General features: G+C 42.4%; 1 protein-coding gene across 1 annotated transcript in view; it reads left to right on the top strand.

Annotated features, from left to right (window-relative positions):
- Positions 1–26,859, top strand: part of PUS7 (pseudouridine synthase 7) — a 924,586-nt gene that overhangs the window by 79,944 nt on the left and 817,783 nt on the right. The window contains exons 3-4 of the mRNA XM_044088529.1: positions 10,988–11,072; positions 11,158–11,259. Coding sequence (XP_043944464.1) covers positions 10,988–11,072; positions 11,158–11,259 — 187 coding nt within the window. The remainder of the gene's footprint in view (positions 1–10,987; positions 11,073–11,157; positions 11,260–26,859) is intronic.

Raw genomic sequence — 26,859 nt, forward strand, 5'->3', positions numbered from 1 at the left:
TTAACTTTCTTCTCCCCACAATTGTCTGTATTAAAAAAAAAAAAAAAAAAAAACTTCCCTTTTGCTCTTTTTCCCCTCTGTGTGTGGACCTTATTTTGGGGACTATGTCAGAAGCCCCTAAATCTGGGTATAAAAGGTGCTCAGAATGTGGCCATAAGCTTTCCCCAGCTGATGGCCACATGGTGTGCCTGGGCTTAGCGCACCTTGATTCCTTCTGTCCTGTCTGCACTGAGTTTAACCCCAGAGCACTTCAGGACAGGAGGAACAAACTCATAGTAAAGGGTATTTTTCCCACGTTAGGAATGGCTGTTCCCACCCTGTCTACTGCTTCGACAGGAGCAGCAGCAGCGTCTTCCCTTTCCCAGGCCTCAGGGACTCAAACTCCTGCCAGGAGAAGTGGAGAAGGCCAAGAAAGACAGGCCTCACAAGCAGTCTCCCGACCACTGTGCTCTGGCTGGTCCATCCCCTAAGGTAGCGTCTTCTAGGCTTGGTCCCCCCGCCCCCCCCCGGCTCCGCTCTCTGAGATTCTCCCCTGAGCCGGAGGTTGTTAGAATGCAGTCCCCTGTCACCCCCTCCCCCACCTTTCTAGACCAGTTCAGTGGCCTCGTCATCCCGCTCCACCCAGAGCCTCAGTGAAGTGGAGATGGACAAGATGATGCAGAAATTCATCCGCACCCAAATTCAGATGGGGGTCTTGCCTGCACCTTCTCCCTCCAGAGGGGGTGTCTCGCAACCTTTTTTTCATACCAATAACTCCTTCTCTGATCCAGCCTGCGGTTTCAGAGCCCTTGGATCTTGGAACCTCGGGATCAGTGCTGATGGTACCTTGTACCTCGACGCCAGCTGTTGCCTTCAGTACAGCGGAGCCATAGTCTCTGGGTCGGAACCAAGCGGGTGCTGTCTACTCCGAGTGGGTCAGAGAGCAGCATCTCCCTTGGCATTTCTGCTCCTAGAGTTTTGGCTCTGACACCCCTGTTGGGTCAGAGGGGAATGGCTCTGATGGGATTTGCTAAGGAGGTCCATTCTCCATCTGTGTGGAGTGGGTTCTCTCAATGCCTTCGAGACCCTTGACCATCCTGTCCTCAGATTCCGCCCTGACCCCCTCCCTAGATTGGGTATGGCTCCAACCATCTTGCCCCCTCAGGGACAGCCTGTGCTTGCTTTGTCTTAAGAAGTTTCAGTAAGAGAGCATCAGGACATTTGTAGGTCCTCCCAGAGAGCCACACTGAGGAGGTCCCTCACAAAAGTATGTGTAGGAGGAGGCACTTGGACTCCCCTTCGGAGTCCCTCACCCTAGACAATGATTTGGAGGAAGGGGAAGGTCCCCCCCCCCAGAGGATGCCTCCTTTGGAGATGATATGAAACTCCTTCGCTAGAAGGGGGGTGGGTGATTTGCCAGAAACCGACCCCTGACAAAACAGTGTTTCTTGAGGCATTTGGCACGGGCTCATCTACTTCATGGGTGTCCCCGCAGATCTCTTAGTGGATCTAATAACTTCTCGGGCGTGGAAGGAACTGGACATGGTGGAGCCTATCCAGAAGCGTTCCGACAAGGTCCTCCGCTCACCCCTTCTGACAGGATGCACTGGTATAAGGCGTCGCCTGTGGATGCTATGGCTTGTGGTTGTGGCAACAAAGAAAGAGCTCTATGGTCCACCCTCTTGGCTGTGAGTCACGGACACTGGACAATTTTGGGAAGGGGATGTACGCTTCAGCGACCTTTGAAATCAGGGTGCTGAACTACATGGCACACCTGACTCGATTGCAGCGAGACTTGGTCAAGGAAGTCATTAAATCAACCCCAGAGTTCATGTCAGCAGAGGACAAGAAGATGTTCTCTACCCAAATGGCCACTCTTAAGGTGATTTTTCAGCATGTCCATGCGTCTTCTCTCCCATGCCATAGAGGGAGCCGCTAGGGCGGCCGGCTCAGGAATCCTCATTAGGCACCATTCTTGGCTCGAGCTGTGTCAGTTTACTGACCCCTTCAAGGTGTTATTTACCAAAGCCTCACCCTGTATAACAGTTCTTCCCTCTTTGGGAAATCACTCAGAGAGTCACTTATCCAGAATGAGAAGGACAGGAAGACACTGTCTGCCGTTGGGATCAGCTTCCCCCCTCCCCCAAAGATCCTTTTCCAGGAATCAGCGAGGGACGAAGATGATGTGGTTCCAAAAGTCTCAGGCATTTTCTTGGGACACTCAGGACACTCTGTTCCCCAGAGGCAGAAGGAGTTACAATGGATGCTGGTCCAGAGGCAGTGGGAGTCCAAGAAATACCGGGTCTCAAGAACCCTTCTTTGACGGACCTGGGCAGCAGCCCTGAAGGACTACCCGACTGCTCCTCTCTGGAGGCAGTTGGGGGACATCTTTTGCTACACCCAGATGCAGTGGAGTCAGTTACAAATGACTGTTGGGTGTTGCAGATCATATCCAGAGGCTATTCCATCCCTTTCACCCAGCTACCTCTTTCTCCCAGGCACCTCCCCTATGTTCCACCCGCATAAAGGGAGGCAGCAGCCTTGGAAATAGAAAAGCTGCCAAGAAAACGAGTCATCCAGCCAGTCCCCCCAGACCACTCCTGATCGGGCTTTTATTCCAGGTTCTTTTTAGTGCCAAAGAAGGCGGGGGACCCAAGAGCCATTTTGGATCTTTCTTCCCTGAACCTGTCAGTAGCCAAGACAAAATTCTGGATGGTCACTGTTCCTTCCATCCTGCCCTATCTGCAGGCAAACAATTGGATGTGCTCGATCAACCTCCAAGATGCTTACTCCCATATCGAGATGGACAGATGCTCTTGGAGGTTTCTCCACTTCTGGTTAGGAGCCAATCACTATCGGTTCAGAGCCCTTCCCTTTGGTCTCACCACTGCCCTCAGGGTGTTCAGCAAAGTGATGGCAGTATTTGCGGCTCACCTGAGGTTTCAGGGTATTTTGGTCTGCCTGTACCTGGACAATTGGCTCTTTACTGCCCCCGAAAAAACATCTACTGTGCCAAGCCAGGGACTTGTTCCTATTGTTGGCTCAAAATCTGGGCATCACCATCAGTCTAACCAAATCAGCCCCGACTCCGGTGCAGGTTCTAGACTTCATCGGGGCTCTGTTGGATATGGTTCAAATGAAGGTCTTTCTGACTCCAGAGAGATTACACAACCTGAAGCTACATGTTGTTCTTCGTGTTTCACTGTTGCAGTCATTACATTTGGGTAATCTGCTGGCAGGTTGCCCTCATTCGGCCTGAATTCCAAAGTCTTGGGTCCTGCATTGGTTGCTGTCTCCTCTTCCATGACGTCAGGGGTATAAAACAAGCAGCCGACGCCATTTTCTTTAGTCTTTCTTGCCGTGGGGTGCCCAAAGCAGAAGCAGTTTGCAAGTGCCGGTCGGCCAACTCCTGAAATTTTCGAGTTTCGGTTTCAGAACCGAAGTCTTCACTAAAGCGAAGTACCCCATTGGAGAAACTTTTTTCTTGCTCCATACCGATGTCAGAAAAAGTTAATAATTGTATTACTTGTGGGAAGCAAATACCTCATAAGGATTTTCATTTATACTGTATTCCTTGCCTAGGCCCTGATCACAACGTGCCTGGCTGTCAGTTTTGTGCTAGATTTAACCAACGCACTATTGAGCGTCTGTATATTTTTGCCTCAAAATATTTTGGAAACAGATTTAACGACCCTGAAATGTTGTCGGATAGCAATCCGACTACCGGAGTACACAAAAAACGCAAAGAAAAGGACAGAGACAGACCGTCGAGGTCCAAAACCGATGACAAAGCTTCTCCTAAGCCAGTCGCCGGTTCGCCAGTACTCAGGTGCTTTCGCAACCTGTGATATCCGCTACTTTCGAGTCGCAGGCCCCTACCGAGACCCATGTGGAGTCCGGCATGCCGTGAGATTCTCAAAGTATTATACCCATGGATGTCTCTCCCTCGGATGGGTCCGTAGCCGCTGAGCAATGCACCGGCTTCTGAGGGGTGTATTCAGGCCTCAACATTTTTATATAAAACTGACGCCAGCTTCAAAATCAAATACAAACACAACTTCTAAAGCTAAAAGAAGATGCATGAGCCACATGCACAGGCCTCTATGCCCAAAAAACAGATGATCAAAATGGCTGAAGACCCAATTACCTTGATCAGGGGTTCCCAACCCCCTCCTGATAAGAGGCCTAGGCAAGACACAGATTATGAATTTTCAGATCAGGTTTCTATTTCTTCTGATTCCTCTTCTGATCAGAAATTATCTATACCTCCCTATGAGGATTCTGATTCAGAGGAATCTTATCCCATCTGCATCATCTCCTGAGGATTATTAATTTGGAGAAACCTTGCATACTTTGAGGGAGCATTTTCACTGGGAGAGTCAAGATTTCTCAGAATCAAAAAGAGGCTCAGGGATTTCCTTCTCCCTCAGCATAGGCCTTTAGACATACCTCCTGTTTTAGACATTGTGGATAATGTGTTTTCGGAGTCGAGCTTGACTACAGACTCCTTACCTCCGGCTCCCAGCAAGCCTGACAGATATTACAAGGTCCCTGATTCACACAAATTTTTATTTAGAAACCCTGCTGCTGACCCTGAAACTATTTCACAGGGTCCAAAGGGGGTTAAGGCCTCAACAGGCAAAAAATCCTACCCCCTCTGGCAGAGATTCAAGGGCACTGGATAGATGGGGAAAGAAGGTTTATACATTTGCAACCTTGGCAATTAGGGCCTTAAACTGCCAGTTTCATATTCTCAAGTATCAACAACATGTTATGGGATTGCTGAAACAGAAAATTATGTTGATTTCTGAATGTGCAGAAAATAAAGAATTGCAGGGATTATTGCATACAGCAGAACAAGTGGGAAAGCATACTTTGCAATGTGGTTTTGATTCCTTAGAGGCCTCCTGCAGGGCCGCAGTTACTTGATCTGTGATTAGGAGGCATGCCTGTTTAAAAGAGCAAAATTTGCCTGATCATGTTAAAGCTAAATTGCTGGATGCACCTTTACAGCATGATACTCTGTTTGGTATTAATGCAGAAGAGTTTTAAAGAAAATGGAAGACAAAGCTAAGTCTATGCAAGCTGTAAAAGACTTCTTACAAGTGCAGCCACCGAGATTCAGTAGACACTGGCCTACAAAAAATTGGTCCTTTCCTGTGTCCAACAGAGCTCAAAGGGGCAAATCCAGACGCCCTAAAGGTTCTAGATACCAGGCACAAGATTCTTACAGGTCAAAGCAATGGGATGCTTCTACCTCCAAATCTGGAGGAGATGAAACGCAACCCTACAGAAAACAGTCTCAATGACTTCCCTCTGCCATCACCAAGCACTTACCTTTTGGCAGCACCCTTAGGGGGAAAATTAGCACTTTTTGCTCAAAATTGGCAGTTAATAACCCAGGACAAGTGGGTGCTAAACATAGTATCTCAGGGATACAGATTCCACTTCCATACTCTGCCAATGGCGAACGGTTGGCCGGATCTGCCAAAAAATCAATGGGCAGAGGCACAGAAACAGGTTACGTCCCTCATGGATATGGGGGCTATTCAGCCAGTACCAGAACAGGAAAAAGGACAAGGTTTTTATTCAAGACTGTTCTTGGTACCCAGAAAAGACTAGGCCTGGCACCCAATACTGGACTTATCAATTTTGAACACATACCCGGACATTCGAAAATTCAGAATGCTAACTTTACAGTAGCTTTTGCCCATGCTGGGCAAGAACGCTTGGCTGGTGACATTAGATCTAGAAGAGGCATACCTGCATATCCCAATAAGGGAAACGTGCAGAAGATACCTCCATTTCAAGGCTGGCTCTATGCATTACCAATTCTCTGCGCTGCCCTTTGGCTTATCTACTGTGCCCAGGGTCATTACAAAGTGCCTGGCACCAGTAATTGCATTTTGCAGACAAAAAAGTATACAAATTTATCCTTACTTGGACGTCTGTCTCATTCAAGCAGAGAACAAGGAAATTCTTCTTCAGCACCTGGCATTTGTGAAAAGGCCTCTAACATGCCTAGAGTACACAGTAAACGAAAAGAAGTCACAACTGGTACCCTCTCAAAAGATAACATTCCTGGGTGCTAGCTTGAATACAACTGCCCAGATGGCCTTCCTCCTGCCAGACAAACAAAGGCAACTGACTACTTACTTCAAACTGATGGCAACAAAAACCCAGTTATCTGCAAGACAAACTCTGCAGGCTTTGGGATTCATGGCACCCTGCATCCTACTGATTCCATATGCAAGACTGCATATGAGGAAACTACAATGGTACCTAAAAAGTTTGTGGAGTCAACATTGTCACAATCTGGAAGCAATGATTCCTCTCATTCCCTGCCTACAACAGGAGTTTCTATGGTGGGCAAAGGCATGTCACCAGAACATGGGACGGGCTTTCACTCTACCCCCTGCCAACCAAACCTTAACAACAGCCGTATCAGGTTATGCATGGGGGGGCCCACCTGGCGGGAAGATGCATTCAGGGCATATGGAACCCAAAACAAATGCATCTGCATATAAATCAAAAAGAGATGTTAGCTGTTCAAAATGCCCTGACAGCCTTCAAGGGTTTACTTCATCCAGGACATCTACTGATAAAGATGGACAACACCACGGTGATGTGGTATATAAAGATATTGGGAGGCATGCACTCATGCCCCCTTTGCAGACTAGCCATGGCCCTGTGGGGCACAGCCTTGACTTACCAAGTACATCTTCAAGCTCAATTCCTGCCAGGAAAGCAAAATACTCTGGCAGACGATTTAAGCAGAAACCTTATGGACCCGCACGAGTGGAAACTAGATCCACAAGTCTTCAGCATGGTAATAAAGAAATGGGGGAGACCGGACATAGACCTATTTGCCTCTCCTCAAAATTATCAACTGAAAAAATTCTGCACAAGAGCTTATCACGGACAACCTATCAGTTTACGCCTTTCCTCCCCTGCCTCTTCTTCCCAAGGTACCACTAAAAGTCAGACAGGAGAAACCAAAGATGATGCAAATTGCCCCTGGACTGGCCCCGCCAATACTGGTACCCAATCCTAAGGAACATGTCTCATTTCCCAGCTTGGTACTTACCTCAAATACATCACTTAATGTCCCAGCAAAACAATCAAATCCTGCACAATCAGCTCCAAACACTGAACCTGGCAGCATGGCTGATCATGTAATTATTCAAACAACACCTCTCAGTAAAGCTGTGATGGATGTCATTTTGGAAGCCAGAAGGCCTAGTACTAGAAAATCTTATGCTGATAAATGGAAGAGATTCTGTGCTTGGAACCAAGCACAAGGAACTGATACAGCAGAGCAAAATATTCCTCAGATTTTACAATACTTGACTGAGATGCTTGACAAAGGCCTATCTTTTTCATCAATAAAAATCCATGCCTCCGCCATCCCGGCTCATTTCAACAGAGCCACCAATCTTTTCTCATCCTTTACTAAAGCAGTACCTTAGAGGGCCAAAAATTTAAGGCCTCCCAGAAGATCACCAATTCCTGCATGGGATCTCAGTTATGTGTTGGAAAAGCTCACCCTGCCTCCATTTGAACCAGCCCTGCCGAACCAGCTGCTACTGCATAGCTAAAGTTCTTATCGTGAAAAACAGCTCTGCTCCTGGCAATTACTTCAGCAAGAAGAGTCTCAGAGCTACAGGTCCTCATGGCTGTGGAGCCTTTTATCATTTTTTACCCAGACAGGGTGTCCATGAGAACCAATCCTTCATTTATGCCTAAGGTGGTTTCCAGTGTGGCTCGTAACCAAACTATTTATCTGCCAACCTTTTATCCAAATCTGCAGAACAAGGGGGAGAGGATTCTGCATTCATTGGACGTACACAGACAGCTAAAATTCTACTTGAACAGGACTAAACCTCTAAGAAAAACTGAGCAGTTACTAGTGACATATGCTGCAGGATTAGAAGGAAAGGCGGTTTCAAAGTGGATAAGACACTGCATTCGTTTCTGCTACTTACACCATGGCAAACCTGTGCCCAAGGGCATTAGGTCTCATTCCACCAGAGCTGCAGCAACATCAGCAGCCTTTCTCAGAGGAGTACCAACCAAAGACATTCTAGAGGCTGCTACTTGGAGTTCTGTTCACACTTTTTTAAAAAGCATTATCATTTGCCTCTCTACTCTGAAGTCCAGGGCAGGCTTTGCCACTGCAGTTCTGCAAGGCCTTATAGCCACCCCTAATGCTGTTTAGCTCCAGCATCCCATCCATAGCTTTGGGATTCTACCCAAATGTAATGACTGCAAAAGTGAAACACGAAGAACATAGTGCAGTTGTGTACACTTACCATAAATGTAGTTGTGCGAGTGTATACACTGTTGCAGTCAAGGTTATTCGCCTACCATCCCCCTTTTATTCTGGAGTTTCTCTTTCCTTCACTATCTTCTACAACCTTTGTGATGTATTTGCTTGTAGATGAAGGTAAAGTTTGTATTGTTGCATGTATATATAGTGTATATATATATATATATATATATATATATATATATATATATATATATATTATTTTTTTTATTTATTTTTTTTTTTGCTACCTTTTTGGGGGCACCTGACATCTGGGGAAAGTAAAACTAAAGAAAATGGCATTGGCTGCTTGTTTTATACCCCTGACGTCATGGAAGAGGAGACAGCAGCCAACGCAGGACCCAAGACTTTGGAATTCAGGCCGACAGAGGGAAACCTGCCAGCAGATTACCCAAATGTAATGACTGCAGCAGTGAATACACTCTCTAACATCTACATTTATGGTAAGTGTACACAACTGCACTTTTTGTGTGTTCTGTAAACAGATGTCCCAGCAGCGGAATTAGTTCTAAGGTCCTTGAGGTCCATGGTAGCTACAATCCACTTGTTACCCTTAGCACACCTTCACATACATATTCCACAATGGACTCTGGTGGCCCAATGGTCTCTTCTGGATCAACCGTTGTCTTATCCGGTTACAAATATCCCGGTGTGCAGAGACTCACTTCTGTGGTGGATTCAGTCTCTGGATCTGGTGAAGGGTCGTTCCTTTCTTCCACCCTTGCCCAATGCCACAGTGACCACGGAGGCATCCCAACTAGGGGGGGGGGGAGCATTGCGTGGGAAGGATGGTCCAAGGCAAGTGGTCCATACCTGAGACCAACTTGTATGTCAACATTCTAGAGATGATGGTGGTGCTCCTAGAGTTGCAAGCTCTCAAAGCCCATCAGGTCCTCAACCAGAAAAGTCCCTGGTAGTAAATGGAAACGTTTCTTGGTTTGGGCTTCTCAACATGTCTTGGATACCTTTACTGCTCCAGTGTTTGCAATATTGGATTTCTTAGCAAGCCTTTTTCGTCATGGCACTAGTTCGTCTACTGTAAAAGTACAGTTGGCTGCTGTTTCCAACTTTCATGTAGAGGAGAATATGAATTCCTTGGCTTCGTCCAAACTGTGCAAAGCCTTTCTTAAGGGTACTTTTCTGCTCCATCCTCCGGTGAAGGATCCTGTGCCGCAGTCGGACCTTTCTTTGGTGCTCCAGGCTTTAGTTTCACCTCCTTTAAACCTGCAGCTTCATTTGAGTAACGGTTCCTATCCTGGAAGACTGCATTTTTAGTAGCCATTGCCTCTGCCAAGAGGGTGTTGAAATTGCAGGCCCTATTTCTTAAAGTTCCTTACATGATTTTCCACAAGGATAGAGTATCCTTACATACTAATCCCTCCTTTTTACCAAAGGTAGCGTCAGAAGCAAGCATAAAGCAAACCATCAGTCTTCCAGTTTTCTTCCCAAACTTTCAAAACAAAGGGGAATATAAGTTACACTTATTGGATGTGCATAGGCAACTGTGATTCTACTTACACAGGACAAAATCCTTTAGGAAATCCGATCAATTGTTTGTCTGTTACGCTAAGCCCTTTTTAGGCAAACCAATTTCGAACGTTACAGTTGCTCAGTGGATCTTCCACTGCATTAATCAAGCTTATTTAGGCATTTAGTTATTTAGCTTTCTCCGCCAAGTCCGGTAAAAGCACATTCTACCAGGTCTGTGGCTGCCTCTGCGGCTTTCTGGTCCAGGGTCTCTTTGGATGATATTTGTTCTACTACCATGTGGTTCTCATCTCATACCTTCATTTCCTACTAGAAATTGGACATTATTTCCAGAGAAAGGGCTTCTTTTGGCTCCGCTGTACTCCAGAATATCATTCCATGAGGGCCTCCCAGGTGCAAAGCAGCAGGGGACTGTGTCCCTAAGGTTGAAGACCAAATTAAGTAAACTACTTCAGATAAACAAGTTATGCACTCACCATAACGTTCCATCTGAGTAGTTGTACTTCATTTGTCTTCAGCCATCACCCCCACTCTTCCCCCTGCCTTATCACTATTGTCCTAACCATGTGTAAGGAAGATGAACATCACACGAGCGTTCCTTATGTTACTTGGCTCTGGTATCTAGGGCAGTAGATAGTGGTAAGGCTTTGTTGGGTCGGTTATATGTTTTGTGATGAGCAGCAAACTGTATCTGAAAGGAGGAAGGAGACATGGGGCATTATGGGTAAGGGGAGGAGCTGAGAGCTCTGATCAATGATGCTAGCTATACGTCCGTGTCAGATCCATTATGGATCCGAAGCCCTAAGGTTGAAGACATATGAAGTACTACTCAGATGGAACGTTATGGTGTGTACAAACTTTTTTTTTGCAGGATCAGGAGGGAGTGGGAGTAAGAAGTTTGTTCCTTTTTTCCCCACTGTTGTGTGATATTAGAGTTAGGTCATTTAAAGTTGCAGAGAGGCTTGTCCCACCGCGTGAACACACACACCGTGTGTGCGTGCGTACATACTTAATTGATATTACTTAATGAGTGCTGAGTTTTGTGATGGTTGTTTCACTGTATTGAATGCCAAAATGATGTTTGTTGAAGATTCAGTATAGATCCTATTACATATGTATGTGGGTGGGTAGGTGTTTTATGCTAGTTGTCTAGTTAGTTTAAAACTGTAGCTCTTTGTTCTCCTCCAACAGATATTCAGATTTTGTTGTTCATGAAATCAGCAAAAATGGAAAAATGTGTCATTTAGATGATCTGTCAGTTCCAGTGGATAAAGAGGTAAATATCATTTCCTTGTTATTTTGGATTTTTTTTTTGCATACTTGCTGCCTACTTTTCAGTCGTTTATATTGTATTTCCACAGGACCCACCAGAGGATGTATTTACAGTGCTATCAGATGAAGATAAACAGCATTTGGAAGAACTCCAGCTTTTTAAGAATAAAGAAGGAAGTGTCTCCATTGAGGTATGCTGTTTTTACAAAATGGGAAAATGCACATTTTAAAATGTAGCTGTTTTCATGTGGTAGCCACTGTGGTACAGCGGTAACGTTGCCTCACAGCAAGAGGTTCTCCTGTTCGATTCTCGGCTGGAGTGCCTTCTGTGTGAAGTCTGCATGTCCTCCTCGTGGTCGAGTGGCCTCCGAAAGACATGCATGAATAGGCGTGCCTTCGCTGAAGGTTGGGTGTCGGGCTGGCAACTCGGCACCATAAAGATCGACTGCCAATCATTAGCAGACCGGAGTTCTGCTGTGGCGACCCCTAACCAGGAAAAGCCAAAAAGACAAACAAACAATCTGGAAGAACATTAGTAGTTATTCAGTAAGTGTGCTATTCCTTTTGAATCCCTCACAGGATTATTTGTGCATCTCGTATAGCTTTGGTTTCCCTTTTCTTCTATAGGGATGTTCTTTCATCCTCAGTCCTACATTCTTTATATGCAGCCTTAATGAAGGGAAACAATATAATGAACATTTTTGATTTGCTATATTTTACTTTTTTGAAACCGTGGTTCTAATGTTACGGTAGTCTTTTGTTCATGCATTTTCAATATGTATTAGAAAAATTTTTGTTGTTGGTTTTTACATCAAAATGTGTACTGTAGTCATGTTTTTCCCACCTTTTCCATGTGCTTGTTTTATTTCCTTAATATCAATAAGGAATAATGCCAATTACGTATATGTTGTTACAGCACTTCCTCATGCTCATTATCTTGCGTAATGATATCTTAAGAAGTTATTTTGTAAAATACTTTTGCCAGTTAAAAAGGTATGTAGGTCAACACAAATGATATCGCCACACAGGTTTATTTTTTGTTTTGTCTAGTAGCTAGGCAAGACTGCTTATGCACAATTACCTGTTTGTAGGGATTTCCTGGGAGCACTTTATTGTTAAATGGCTTGTTTAAAGTCACAACAGTTTGCAAGTAGTAATTGGGGGAATTAGATTGAGGACTACAGGATGAAGCTGCTAGCAGTTTGCAGACTTGGCACTTTGACAAAGTGCTGGACAGGCCTGTTACTTTAAAGTTAGAAAATGTCATAGTTTTCAAAACTGGTCTTTCAGCTTGTCTCATTAGAGAGCAGTGCCTAACTGTACTTATTACAACCCATAAACTTTTCAGGAGATAAATTAAATTCATTCAAACTACCAAATACTTTAACTTGATTTAACAATTCATTTTGCATTGTTGCAAACATGTTTGAAAGAGAGACCCCACATTCAGTTTAATAGCTAATTAGTATTATAATAATTGGTACATGCCTACTATTATCCCTAGTTAAAGTCTAGTGTTAAAGTGCCCAGGCTACAGTGTAACATCATCATATACCTCTTGAAACTTTTTATACAGGCCACCTGACATAATATGGCGATGCAGTGAATATAATGTTGTCGCTAGTAACACGCACTAGTTATATCAATTTATATGATTGCAATACTTCTGGGCCATTTTGGAACCTTTAATATGGGACTCTGTATAAAGATTTAGTGAATTAATGAGTTCTGGTCGACCATTAATAAAATTCTTTCTCCGAGCTACCCTACAAACCCCTCCACCTACCCAAATACAACCTCTCTGGAAACCGCTACCCTACTTAATAAACACTTTATTTTCACTATTCAAGCACTCTTACCATCCAGTGTTAATACTACTCCTCAGCCTACCCCTCCCAACCCATCTAACTCTAATACTTTCTCCTTATACTCTGTTCCTACTTCTGATCTCTTCTTCTTAAGCTCAAGCCCTGCTCTCCTTCCACTGATAATCTACCTCTTACCTTCCTCAAACTGGCTGCTGATTCAATAGCTTACCCAGTGTCTGTACTAATAAACAGGTCAATTCAGCAATCCATTGTACCTACCCTTTGGAAATTTTTTTTCACTATACCTCTACACAAAGGTGGTAACTCCACAGACCCATCTAACTATTGGCCCATAGCTGTCCTATCACCCTTCTCTAAAATTCTTGAAAAATGCATCCACTCACAACTTTTAAAGCACCTCCTTCACTACAATCTTCTTACACCCACCCAACATGGTTTTTGTCCCAACCATAGTACAACTACTGCCCTCCTATCCTTTACCCATACCATTGCTGAGGCCCTAGATAACAAATTTATCTCTAGTCTCTTCCTAGACCTTTCCAAAGCATTTGATACGGTCTCCCATCCCCTACTGCTATCTAAACTTGCAAGTCTCAATCTATCTTCCTCCTCTCTAGTCTGGTTCTCCAGCTACTTATCCTGCAGACAGCAGTCTGTTAATTGGCTCTCTTACTCTTCCCCATCCCAACTGGAGTTCCCCAAGGCTCCATCCTTGGCCCCCTCCTGTTCAGTATTTTCACCAATGTCCTCCACACATCTTGTAAACAATCCTCCCTCATCCAATATGCCGACGATTCCACTCTCACCTCCATCTCAGAAATCTCTGAACTCCATGCACTCACTCAACGTATCTATTTATCTACTGAAAAGGGGCTTACCAGTAATCTACTCGTCCTCAACCGTAAAAAGTCAAAATTCTTACTATTTCTTCCACACACACTTTCTCACCAGAAACCCTCCTTTTCTATCACTTCCTCTAATAACACAACTATTAAACCTGAAGCTCATACAAAACTCCTTGGAGTCATCATTGATGATGAACTAAAATGTAATATGCACCTTCTCCAATGTTAAAAGACAAACCAGAAACTAGGTTTACTATATCATAACAAAAATTTTCTAACTCCAAATGCTAGAATCTCCCTTGCACAAGTTACCCTCCTCCCCTCCCTCCTTTATGCTGCCCGTGTTCACCAGCATTCAAACAGCAACCTTTAACAGACTCCCAGCAAACTTACCATGATAGCCAGATTCTTCACAAACTCAACTTACAATTCACATCACTACCTAGTCCTTTCATCCCTCCACTGGCTTGAATTCCCCAATTTATTGTTGCTGTCACAACTTCAAATGCTACACTTCATTCCCTACAAACCTTCATCTTGCCCAGCTCTGTCTTCCTTCATCTCTATCTACACACCTTCTCGCACTTTCCGTACCTCTGATTAGCAACTGCTACATACCTACCAACCTAAAAGAGCAGTAGGCAAACTCCAATATAATTACTCCATCGCCTAAACTTGGAACAAACTTCGTAGAGACATATGTTCCTCCATTCACCCATCCCACTTTAAAGAAAAACTCAAACATCATCTGCTTAACACCAAAATCTGTCCTTGTTAAGCCCCAACTTTACTCCTGTCTTCCTCTTGGAAACTGTGTCTGTAACCACCCTCTCAACAATATATTCCCTCTATTAGGGGATATTTCTGTACTTTATACTCCATTCTGATGAACCAAACTCATGTTCTAAGTATGTAAATAAATCTCTGCTCTGTAAACTTAGGATAGATGCAACAAAAAATGTTGCATTTTGCTGTTGAATTTCAATTATTATTGTATAATGAATTTCTTATCATATTATGAATGCATAGAGTCTCATTTATCTGTAAACTGTGTTTCTTGGAGCTTTTCTCCTCGGTCTCCACTGAAAATGGGCCACAAGCCCAGCTGGACTAACCCAGTTAGCAAATGTCAATAAATAAATAATTATATTGAGAATATGCTTAATCAAAGAAATGTATAAAGGAACTAATCTTACTACTGTGGGATGGGATGGTTTTAAAAAGCAGCCTGACAGCACAATAAACATTTTAACAAAAACTCATAGCTGTGAAATCTGTATTTGAACGTATTATAATCCCCAAGTCTTTATAACTGTGAACTGACTTTAAATATCAATTATAAAGTAAAAATTTGGGCAGAATGTTATCTTTACCTGAATGTATTGCAGCAGACTGGAATATATTTAACTTGAAATTATTATTAAATGCCATCCTTTGAAAACTTTTAATATACTTTCAGAGATGGAAATTTAATTCGAATTTGATGAAATTGCCACTAGTTTGCAATATCTGCAAACTTATGTAACCAGCCAAAATTATAGTTTGTATAAGGACAAAATGTTAAACGACAAAGGCCCCTTGAAGACCATCTGATGTTACATTCTTTTAAGAATGTAATCCCCTTATAATAATTTTGAAAACCTTGTTGCAAAGACAGTCACTCACTAGTTGAATTTGTAAGAAAAGGATTTGTATCTTGATGAATCTGATTTAGTAATAAATTGAGAGTGGTGAGAATGATTAAAGGATTAGTTAAATCTGTATAAGCAACTGTGCATGAAAAAATAGATTGAAGGGCTAAATTAGTGATTCATATTACCATGTTAATAGGTATCAGGTGAATCCAAAGCCACTAAGGCTTCTTGCAGAATTTATTTATTTTACATTTGTTTGCCGGGAAAGTCCGACTGGATATATGTCCATTTTCAGTGGAGGCCCAGGGAGAAAAGCTCCAGAAAGCAGAGTATAAATACATTAGGAACAATAGAAACATTTAGAGATAAGTATAATGTGCAGTTTTCAGTAGGGTGACAAACAAACATGGATAAAACATAGTAGACAACATGAAAATCATGGTATCATTTTGAATGTTTTTCTCAAGTACCAGTTGGTCTATTTGGTCTGTAGTTGACAGGATCAATACTACTACAACCCTTAACTTCTGCCATTTTCCAACTGTATGTATTTAAGATCGTAACAAAAATGTACTGTAGAGGAGCCCATGTTGTGTTAAAATGCAGCACCCAATATTCCTGATCTATCTGCCAATTCATTATAGATATTGTCCTTTAGACATCTTATAAAAAAGTGTTATTTTAAGGCTATCCTAGATGAAAACAGCCTTGGGTGGGGGGTTACTGGATGCTTCACATACTAAATGAAGTTCAGAGCTATGCCTTCAGTAGTTTATAACATTTTAAAGTTAGATAGCCTCCTTAAGTGTAAGTTTATTCACTAAAATATGGAGACTTTATTGAAAAAGTGCATAAAGACGTTTTTTCTGTTGTACATTGATGTGGTCTTCCTTGCTCTGTCATTTAGGCCTGTGGTAGTAATGCTACATGGCAAGATATTAAGAAATGTTTTTATTGAAAAAAAAAGTGTCCTAAATTGATCAGAACTGGATTTTTCAAAAGTTGTCAACCAGTAATGTAACATCAACTGATCATTTTAATTGCTTCATTACTGGCATAAGTGAAACTACAAAATTTAATGAGAGGCAACAGTTTCCCTAACAAGTTCCACAAAAAAGCATATAGTGATCAGAGTTGTCATGTGGGGGAAATGTGCAGTCATTGTTAACCATATTGTCAGATTTTGGCATCTAGTACATTAGATTTCCTAGTAGAGTCAGAAAAAAAACTCAGGAAATCCAGAAGTAATTTTTCATGATGATTATTGCCAAGATGTAAGGACCAGTAAATAGAAGAGTAGGTGAATTTTCCAGGATTAGCTCATCTGTACCTTGTTTAATTCTCCAAAAATAATCTGTTTTCAAAGGACTTAAGATTTGGAGACTTATAACATGCTGCAGTGAACAGACAATTCATAAAATGTTCAAAAATAAGATTAATCATTTTGGCCTTTTAATCAAAATTGCAAGTTTTTTTTATAAGATACCAGTTTATTTGTTGTACCATTTTTAGACATCTTTATTAAATCCTCACATTTTAAAACATGACAGGAGTACACCTACATTAATACAAAGAAAAGAAAGCAAATAATACTAACATTTGTCATTGCTGTTTTCATACAGTATACACTTATGTATTGTTTTAACAATTTTCATTCACTCCAGCATAACATAAATCACTAAAATCTCATCTTCTCCTAAACTTCACAACTACTCCTGAACATTATTCTGCATTATGTTCCCCTAAATTCCATTTTTTATGTAATTTACTACTTCCCCTTTTTTAAGATCCCACCCCAACTTATTTGTCTTCTATACAATGTCCAGTACTTCAGTTACAATTGGTTTAGATTGTATTTCCATTTTCTATTAATTATTTTTTTTTTTTTGCAGCCAGTAGCATTAAACTAAGGCCTTGCTATGTCTAGGTAACTCTGATTCTATGTTCTAGCTGAAAAGTACCGTTCTTTAATTATAACATTTACTTCTCAAACATTTCTGACAAAGTTATTCTATAGGGATTTTTAAAAAATTGTCAGCTTATTACATTCACAAATAGTATGTTCCCAGTTACCTGTCTTAGTCTCCTGTCACACTTCCAGCATTTGCTGTCTGCTTGAGGAAAGATCTTCTGAAGTTTTCTTTTGGTATAAAATACTTATGCAAACAGTTCCATGCAAAAATACCAAGCCTTCTGGACTTTGTTGCATACTTAGGAGTCATGCAGATATCCTCCCATTATTCCTTTATAAATCGCATGTCCATTCTCTTTTTTCCTAATCTTTTTCAACCTCCCAGTTGACTTGCATTATAACCATGCAATATATATTTTTTTGCTGTATTACAGCAGCAGCGTCTGTTCCAGATTCATGTTAAAACTTTATCAGAGCTGTTTTTTCACATGGCATTCTTTATCCCTTTCTCTTTGCTGTTACTCTGTTATCAGTCATGGGTAGGGAAAGCAGACTCTGACCTGCAGTATATCTATCCAGTGCACTTCTTTTTTCTAGGTAGTTATTTGCTACCAATACCTTAATTCTTGGCTAATTTTCTCTCAAATTCCATCTCGCAACTGACCATTTTCTATACCCTTAACTTGCGGTTATCCCTATTGGTAAAATCCCTCGCCTCAATTCCTGTGTTGGCTCAGTTTTTAGAGTGATTTATGCTACATTATAAATCTAATATTATTCTGTATGGTTAGTGTTAGTCTGCATCCAAAATTCCTGCTCTCTCATTTCTCAAACACCCCCCCGCCTCTGTTTCATCATCATCATGTCCCACTTTTATTTCTAGCCTTCCACTTGAATTATGTATTAGAGCCTTTATGGTGTAGCTCTAAGGTATTCAGTCAAATCAGGTAATCCTAAACCATCTTGTTCTGGGGGGGGGGGGGGGTGTTAACTTCTCTCTCTTAATTCTTATCCACTTCCCATCCCAAATTCCTTCAACTCTTTATCAGTCACAGCATCTCTAGTTAATGCATCTGACCTGTATATAAAGCTTAAAAGGACTCAAAATATTTTCACTACTTGTGTATCTTGCTGTCTATAGCCATAATTAAGAGCTTTCAGCTTCTCAATTTTTGCATTTCTTTTGTTCAGTCTTTCCCACATGTCTTTAACTGCTGTTACAGAATCCTTTCTAATCTGCATACCTAAGTATTTCATCTCGTGCCACACTGTCTGTTCTGGAGACTTCCATGTTGATTGGTTCTACATCACCATTTCTATCTCCTCTCTTCCTATCTTGGGTATTAATTGTTGAGCTTCATCTTGCTCTAACCTTAGCATAGTAATGTATTCTATAAATAAATGTAGCTAATTACTTAACGCCTGTTGTACTACTTATCTTCAGCTAAAACCGGTGCTAATGGAAAAACAAATGATTAATAACTTCACAGATGTTACAAGGAACTACTATTTTCATACTTTTCATAATTTAATCTTTTTTCTAAGCCCACTTCCTTAAATAAATTCCCTTGTCTACAGCTTAAAGAATATTAGTGTAGACATTTACTTGTATAAAAAAAGGGGAAAATTATTTTCACATATAGTGTTATCACTATACTTTACGTCCACCATTAGCCTAAGATCACAACATTATATGAATGTTAACTTGTATAATTTCAGCCATTCTTATCTTGTTACAGTGTAAAGCCTGAATACATGACCTTCTTATTGCCGTATCTGTACCATAAGCAGCAGTCACTGATAAACTTTTCCCCACCTTACATTTAAAAATACCTCTGCACACTGCACAGAACTGCTTTACAGTACAGCATGCAATTTGTGTCACTAAATTTATTAGGATTCCTATTGAAATGTTGGTGCACACAGTGCCAAATACTGACATGCTGGAAAACAAATTTCGGGAATGCAGGAAAAGATTGAATCTTGAACATTACTCTTCTCCTTTAAACTTTTTTTTTGCATAGGGCAAGCCCCCTTCTCCTCCCAATATAAGGGTAAGCCCTCCACACACACCTGAAATTTATATGTACTAATTTCGAGATTACCTTACCTTGAAGATGAGGGAATATTCTGAAAAATGGTCATCTCGGACCTAGTATATGCAAGTCTGTTTTTTTTTGGCCATTCAGTCTTTGCTTCGGGACTTGCTGTAGTATGTCCCAACATTTCAAATGGTTACCAATTTATTATACATTTATTAATGAGAACAAAAAGTTACATTTTCAGTCCCTTCTTTGTCCTCCTGTATATTGATGACAAAATGGAGATTATGTTTTGTGCGGTGCCACCAGTTTTTAGCCACCACTTCTTGCAGAATCATGGGTCTAAACTGCTTCTAATGGGAATGGTACTTTGCAGGTTTCTTGTTGTTCACTAATTTCTTATTATTGCTGTTTTTTCCCCTCATCATCCCAACCTTCTGACAGTAGCCCCTGGTACAGGTTCAAGGTATTTCCGATTGTTCTTGTCAGCTTCTGTGTGTTACTCTGTCACTCATTTTTCTCTGGAACAGTAGAAAATGTGGGCTTTGTTATTGTTATAAGAATGAGAAGCATAGAATCCATTATAGGTTTATGACTCTCTCCTTGTTGGCTAAACTTTTGTATTCCCATCCTTTGCTTTTTCTGCACTCAGGCATCTTCCAGTAAAAAAAAAAAGCAGAAGGGATATATCAACTTGAATCCCACATCTTTCTTTCAACATCCTGTGATGGCAAGGGTAAAGTTGCTTGTCTTATGCCTGGTGAGCAGTGAGTAGTTTTTTTTTTCCAGTTGGTGTCCTCATTTTTAATACTTTTCATCTACAGTTTAGCCAGGAGCACCTCTTTCTGCTAGTATATGTACATTGTTACTAATATAGGTCTTGGCTGTTTTCTCATGACCAGATTTAGAGCATACAAACAATGTGCTCTCTCAATTAACAAATCCTGTTATGAAACACTAGTCTAGTTACTTATTTGTATTTTTATAGAATTAATGTATTTTATTCTTTCCGATTTTTCTAATATAACAAAGTATCCAATTTTCCCTGCATGGTCTATCATCTAACTCTATTTTTGAAAGAGTTCTCATTGAGAATCCTCCTATTCACCCGGTCTTTATTTTGTTTCATACTGATTTCTGCAGTTTTATCAGCTTGTCCGATTGACTATGTAAAACTTCTATTTTTTTAGCATTTTGTTATTTGACTTTATGTATTCCTTCAGTGTCTCATTTATTTTAAACACATCTGAATGCATTGGATATATTTATCCTCTTAATTACTGGAAGCCTTGTTATGTACTAAAGCTGAACCTTGACCTGCTTTTTGATGAGCAGCTGCAAGGATGTCCTTCAAGGATGCATCTGCAGTCCTAACAAATGGGTTGTTCTGGCCTCAGGCAGCCCTTCGGTCGGCCGGATTCCAAAGTCTGGGTCTGGCCTCGGCTGATGTCGCACTTCACCCGACGTCATAGCTGCAGTTCAGCGGGTATAAAGGCATCAGCCGACGCCATTTTCCTCAGTCTTTCTTGCCGCATGGCGCCCGAAGCAGAAGCTGTTCGCAAGTGCCGGTCGGTCAGAACCAGAGATTGCTACTACCGAAGACTTCTAAAGCTAAGTACCCGTTGGGGACTCTTTCTTGCCTCAGCCGATGTCAGAAAAAGTGAATAACTGTTTAACTTGTGGGAAACAAATACCTCATAAAGATTTCCACTCTTACTGCCTACCTTGTTTAGGCCCAGACCACGACGTAGCAGCTTGTCTAGCCTGTGCTTCCTTCAACCGACGAACACTTAGACGTCGGTCGGAGTTTGCAGAGGAGTTTTTCGGCTCCGCTTTTGCTTATATCATGCCGTCGGAGACTCCGACTTCACATTTAGCTAAAAAGCGTAAAGAAAAGGACCGACACTCGCGGTCGCTAAGCCAACCGCGAGTGTCTCGGTTTCGGCCGAAGCCGAGTCCGCGGTTCTTCCTTCGGCCGAAAGCATGCCTCCTTCTACCGAGGTCTCTTCCAGCATGGCTGAATCTGCTACTGAAAATCCACCTGCTCTTAGAGTTTCTCAGGATTTGTCAGATACTATCCCCTTAGATGTATCTACTCCTGCACGTGGAGCTGCTAGGCCCCCTGCATCCATGTCAATTAAGGCTTTTGCCAGGGCTAAAGCAGCTAAATCTTCAAAGGCCGTGCCTGCTAAAGCCCCCTCTCACAGGCCTAGCTCTAGTACTCAAATGCTTAGTCTAGCAGAGGATCTCATTTCTTTGATCAGGGGAACCCAGTCTCACCCTGACAGGGCCTCTCACCCACCTCCAGAGAAGAGGCTTAGAGCAGAGCCCCCTGAGCCAGTTTCTTCAGATTATTCCTCTGATGATTCAGAAAATACAAATCCTCCAGAGGGCCCTTATTCTCCATATGAGGACTCTGATGCAGAGGATTCCATACCTTCTGCCTCTCCTCCTGAGGAATTTTCTTTTGGGGAAACCTTGCATGCTATGAGGGAACAATTTCAATGGCAGGGCCAGGATTTTTCAGACTCTAGGAAAAGGCTTAGGACCTTTTTGCATTTACCACAGCATAGGCCTTTAGCTATTCCTCCAGTACTTACAGTTGTGGATGATGCATTTAATGATGCTTGTACTGCCCCTGACTCACTGCCTCCGGCCCCTGCTAAGCCCGACAGATACTACAGGGTTCCGGACACACATTATCATTTGTATAAGGCTCCAATTGCAGATCCTGAAACTATTTCACAGGGCCCCAATGCTGTAACAGCTGCCTCTGCCAAAAACCCCCTCCCCTCTGAAAGAGAATCTAGGGCATTGGAGAGATGGGGTAAAAAAGTTTATACTTCTGCTACTCTTTCGGCTAGGGCCTTAAACTGTCAATTCCACATGATTCAGTATCAGGAATTTCTGTTAGATCAGCTCACTAAAAAACTGTCTTCGCCTGAACCTTTAGACCGTAAATCCCTTCAGGATTTGGTGCATAACACTCAGCAGGTCAGTAACCATTCCTTAAAATGCGGCTATGATGCACTGGAGGCTTCCTTTAGATCAGCTATGACTGGTACAGTGATCAGAAGGCATGCATGGTTAAAAGAGCAATCCTTACCAGACCATGTAAAGTCAAAGCTTCTAGATGCTCCCATGGAAAAGCACAGTTTGTTTGGTTCCCCTGCACAGCAAGTGTTGAAGGTGGAAGAAAAAGCTAAATCTGTCCAGACAGTCAAGGATTTCTTACAGGTCCAGCCTCCAAGGTTTAGTAGGAACTGGCCTTCCAAGAATTGGTCCTTTCCAGACACCACCAGAGCACAGAGAAGCAGAAATAGACGCCCTAGAGGCAGAGGTCAATCCAGAGGTGCCTATAGGGGACGTCAGTGGCAGCCTAACAGCCAGAGAACTACTGCCACAGATCCAGCCACTACCACTCCTACAGGACAATCACAGTGACTTGGCTCTGAAACCGCCTACCAGGGAACAACTGGCAGCACCCTTAGGTGGAAAATTTGCCTTATTTTCAGTAAATTGGCATTACATTACAGGAGACAAATGGATTTTACAGACAATAGACAAAGGCTACAGGTTTCACTTCCATACTCTTCCAAGGAAGAGAGGAATGCCAAACCTACCTCCAAACCAAAGGACAAACGCTCTTCAGCAAATAGACCACTTACTAAGGATGAGAGCTATAGAAAAGGTACCGGCTATGGAACAAGGACAAGGATTTTATTCAAGGCTTTTCCTAGTACCAAGAAAGGAAAACCAATGGAGACCTATCCTCGACCTGTCCGCTCTAAACACATATCTCATTGTTCCAAAATTCAAAATGCTGACCCTACAGCAACTTCTTCCCATGCTGGGCAAGGAGTCTTGGCTGGTGACTCTGGATCTCAAGGAGGCATACCTGCACGTCCCCATACGACCAAATTGCAGAAGATACCTCAGATTTCTTGCAGGATCAGACATTATCAATTCTCAGCATTGCCTTTTGGCTTATCTACTGCGCCCAGAGTATTCACGAAATGCCTGGCATCAGTAATTGCTCATTGCAGGCTTCAGGGAATTCAAATTTATCCATACCTGGACGACTGCCTGTTGCAAGCGGACAGCAAAGACAAATTAACAAAAGATTTGAAAAAGGTTATTCACCTGCTGCAAGCCCTGGGATACACAGTCAACACAAAAAAGTCAAGGCTGATACCATCCCAAAGGATAACCTTCCTGGGTGCAGAACTGGACACATCAAACCAGATGGCATTCCTCACAGCAGAAAAACAGAAGAAGCTACCACTCTATTTCATGGCATTAACAACGCAGAACCAGCTTACAGCAAGGAAAATCCTGCAAGCCCTGGGTTACATGGCATCCTGCATAATAATAATTCCACATGCCAGACTACATATGAGGAAGTTGCAGTGGTACCTGAGGAATTTATGGTCTCAGCACAAGCACAGCCTAGAAACCCAAATTCCAATAATTCCATGCCTGAAGCAAGAATTCCAGTGGTGGGCCCAGGCCTGTCAATTGAACAAAGGACTGCCCTTCCACAGGCCTCACCCAAGCCAGACTATCACCACGGATGCCTCAGACCTCGGTTGGGGGGGCACACATGGTGGACAAGTGCATACAAGGCTTATGGACTCAAGACCAGATGAACCTACACATAAATCAAAAAGAGATGCTGGCAGTAAAACAGGCAATTCAGACATTCAGACCATTTCTTCAACAGGGTCATTTGCTGATAAGGACGGACAACACCACGGTTATGTGGTATATCAACAAACAGGGAGGCACACATTCATATCCTCTATGCCGGATGGCAGTGGACCTCTGGAATGTGGCCCTGAGCCTCAACATTCAGCTCCAAGCCATATTCGTGCTAGGAAAAGAAAATATACTAGCAGACATCTTAAGCAGAACCACCACGGATGCCCACGAATGGATGCTGCATCCAGACATCTTCAAAACCATCACAAGGAAATGGGGACTGCCAGAAATTGACCTGTTCGAATCCCCACACAACCACCAATTGAAAAAATTCTGCACAAGGACATACCACCCACTTGCTTGGAAGGTGGACTCCCTATCCTTCAGTTGGGAAAACCTGACAGCATATGCATTCCCACCTCTTCCTTTGATGCACAAAGTGCTACTGAAGATCAAAGAAGATCACCAGAGGATCATCTTGATAGCTCCAGATTGGCCGAGGCAGCATTGGTACCCGCTACTGAGGAGTATGTCCCGGGAACACGCATGGCCTCTACCCCTACTACCTCTACTGCTAACACAGAACAACTTCAAAATCCTGCATCCAAACTTGAAAACACTGCAGCTAGCTGCTTGGAACATTACATAAGGAAAAATAACCCAGATTTATCTCAAAGGGTTAAAGACATTATCTTGGAGGCTCGCAGACCCTCAACAAGGAAAACTTATTCAGCAAAATGGAAAAGATATCTCATTTGGAGTGCAACAAAAGGAGTAGATGCATCATTGGCAAACATAGCTAACATCCTGGAATACTTAGCAGAGCTTTTCCACAATGGTCTGTCTTACTCCTCCATTAAGATTCATGCATCGGCAATTTCAGCAGAATACAACATGGATCCTCCAGTCTTTTCTCAACCTCTACTCAGGCAGTTTCTCAGAGGAATTAAAAATGTAAAGCCACCAAGGAAACCACCATTGCCTAGATGGGACTTGAACTTTGTGTTAGAAAAGTTGACACTCGCAGGTTTTGAACCAGCAGCAACAGCAGAATTACAGTACTTATCTTGGAAGACTGCATTCCTGCTTGCAATCACTTCAACTAGAAGGGTTTCTGAATTACAGGCATTAATGGCAGTACAGCCCTTCCTTATCTTCCATCAGGATAGAGTGTCCATGAGAACTAATCCTACCTTTATGCCAAAGGTGGTCTCCAGGGTATCATTAAACCAAGCAATACACCTACCAACATTCTTCCCCAACCCACAGAACAGGGGGGGAAAGATTGCTGCATACCTTGGATGTACACAGACAATTGCGCTTCTACCTGGACAGAACCAAGAACAATAGAAAAACTGACCAGCTTCTGGTAGCATATGCAACAGGAATGGAAGGAAAAGCAATTTCAAAACAAACAATCTCAAAATGGATAGGAAATTGCATTAGATTTTGTTACTCTTTTCATGGAAAGGCAACTCCAGAAAACATCAGACCTCATTCCACAAGGGCTACAGCCACTACTACAGCTTTCTTACGAGGAGTGGCTACCAAAGACATTTTAGAGACTGCTACTTGGAGCTCCGTGCATACATTTGCCAAGCATTATAATCTGCCTTTATACTCCAGATCCCGAGCAGGTTTTGCCACTGCTGTTTTGCAAGGGATCTTAACTACACCATAAACTCTTAGTGCCTCCTTAGTGCCTCCTCCCCCAGTTTGGCTATGGTATTCTACCCATTTGTTAGGACTGCAGATGCATCCTTGAAGGACATAGTACAGTTTTGTACCTACCATAAATGTAGATGTCCGAGAGGTATGCATCTGCAGTCAGGATTACCCACCCTCCTTCCCCTCTGTGGTACTCCTAGAGTATTTGCCCATCTTGTAGCTAGCTGGGGGAATCTATTATGGTGTATTTGTTTGTATATATGTATATACATGTTTATTTCTATTTGCTCTCTATTGTTTGGAAACATTTGCATTTATCCAAATTTAGTCTTCCTAGAGGGCACCTGGCATCTGGGGCAAGAAACACTGAGGAAAATGGCGTCGGCTGATGCCTTTATACCCGCTGAACTGCAGCTATGACGTCGGGTGAAGTGCGACATCAGCCGAGGCCAGACCCAGACTTTGGAATCCGGCTGACCGAAGGGCTGCCTGAGGCCAGGACAACCCATTTGTTAGGACTGCAGATGCATACCTCTCGGACATCTACATTTATGGTAGGTACAAAACTGTACTTTCTTTCCAGCCAAAGTTTTTTCTTCTTTTGTGGTTGGTTTCTTGTTACTTTCTGCAAAACTACTACTTTGCTTACATCAGGACCCTGGTTGATAACTTTTATTGTCTTTAATGTCAGTCTGCAGTTGTGTACACAACCATCTTGGATGTTGCCTGTTGCACCATTTGTTAACCAGGTTGATGCGCTGGTCCAGTAACATTTAGACAAGCAAGACATTTGTAAAAAATATTTAAGGAACAAAATAGCAGAAGAAGCTGTACAAACATCACAAAACTGTATGAGTATAATAAACAGAAGACAACAGTAATGAACAAATGGAAGAAAATTGCCAAAAATAATGTACTAAATGGCTAAATGATTTGTTACACCCACCATTGCAAGAGGTTAATGTTAACAAAGTCACTGTAGTCATGCATAGGATTGCAGTGCTGTGTTGTCAGGTGGGGTTTTCATCCAGGTTTAGTGAAACATTCACAGTTACTAGCATTCTGCATGTGCTTCTTTTAGCAGCAGTTTGTAAATGGTGCAAGGATAGTAGTGTTACTGAGACAGAGCAGTTTTAGAAAAGGACCTTTCATTGAGTACA

The sequence above is a fragment of the Protopterus annectens genome, chromosome 11.part0, assembly GCF_019279795.1.
Source record: "Protopterus annectens isolate FY-2018-M chromosome 11.part0, PAN1.0, whole genome shotgun sequence".
Lineage (NCBI taxonomy): Eukaryota > Metazoa > Chordata > Ceratodontiformes > Protopteridae > Protopterus > Protopterus annectens.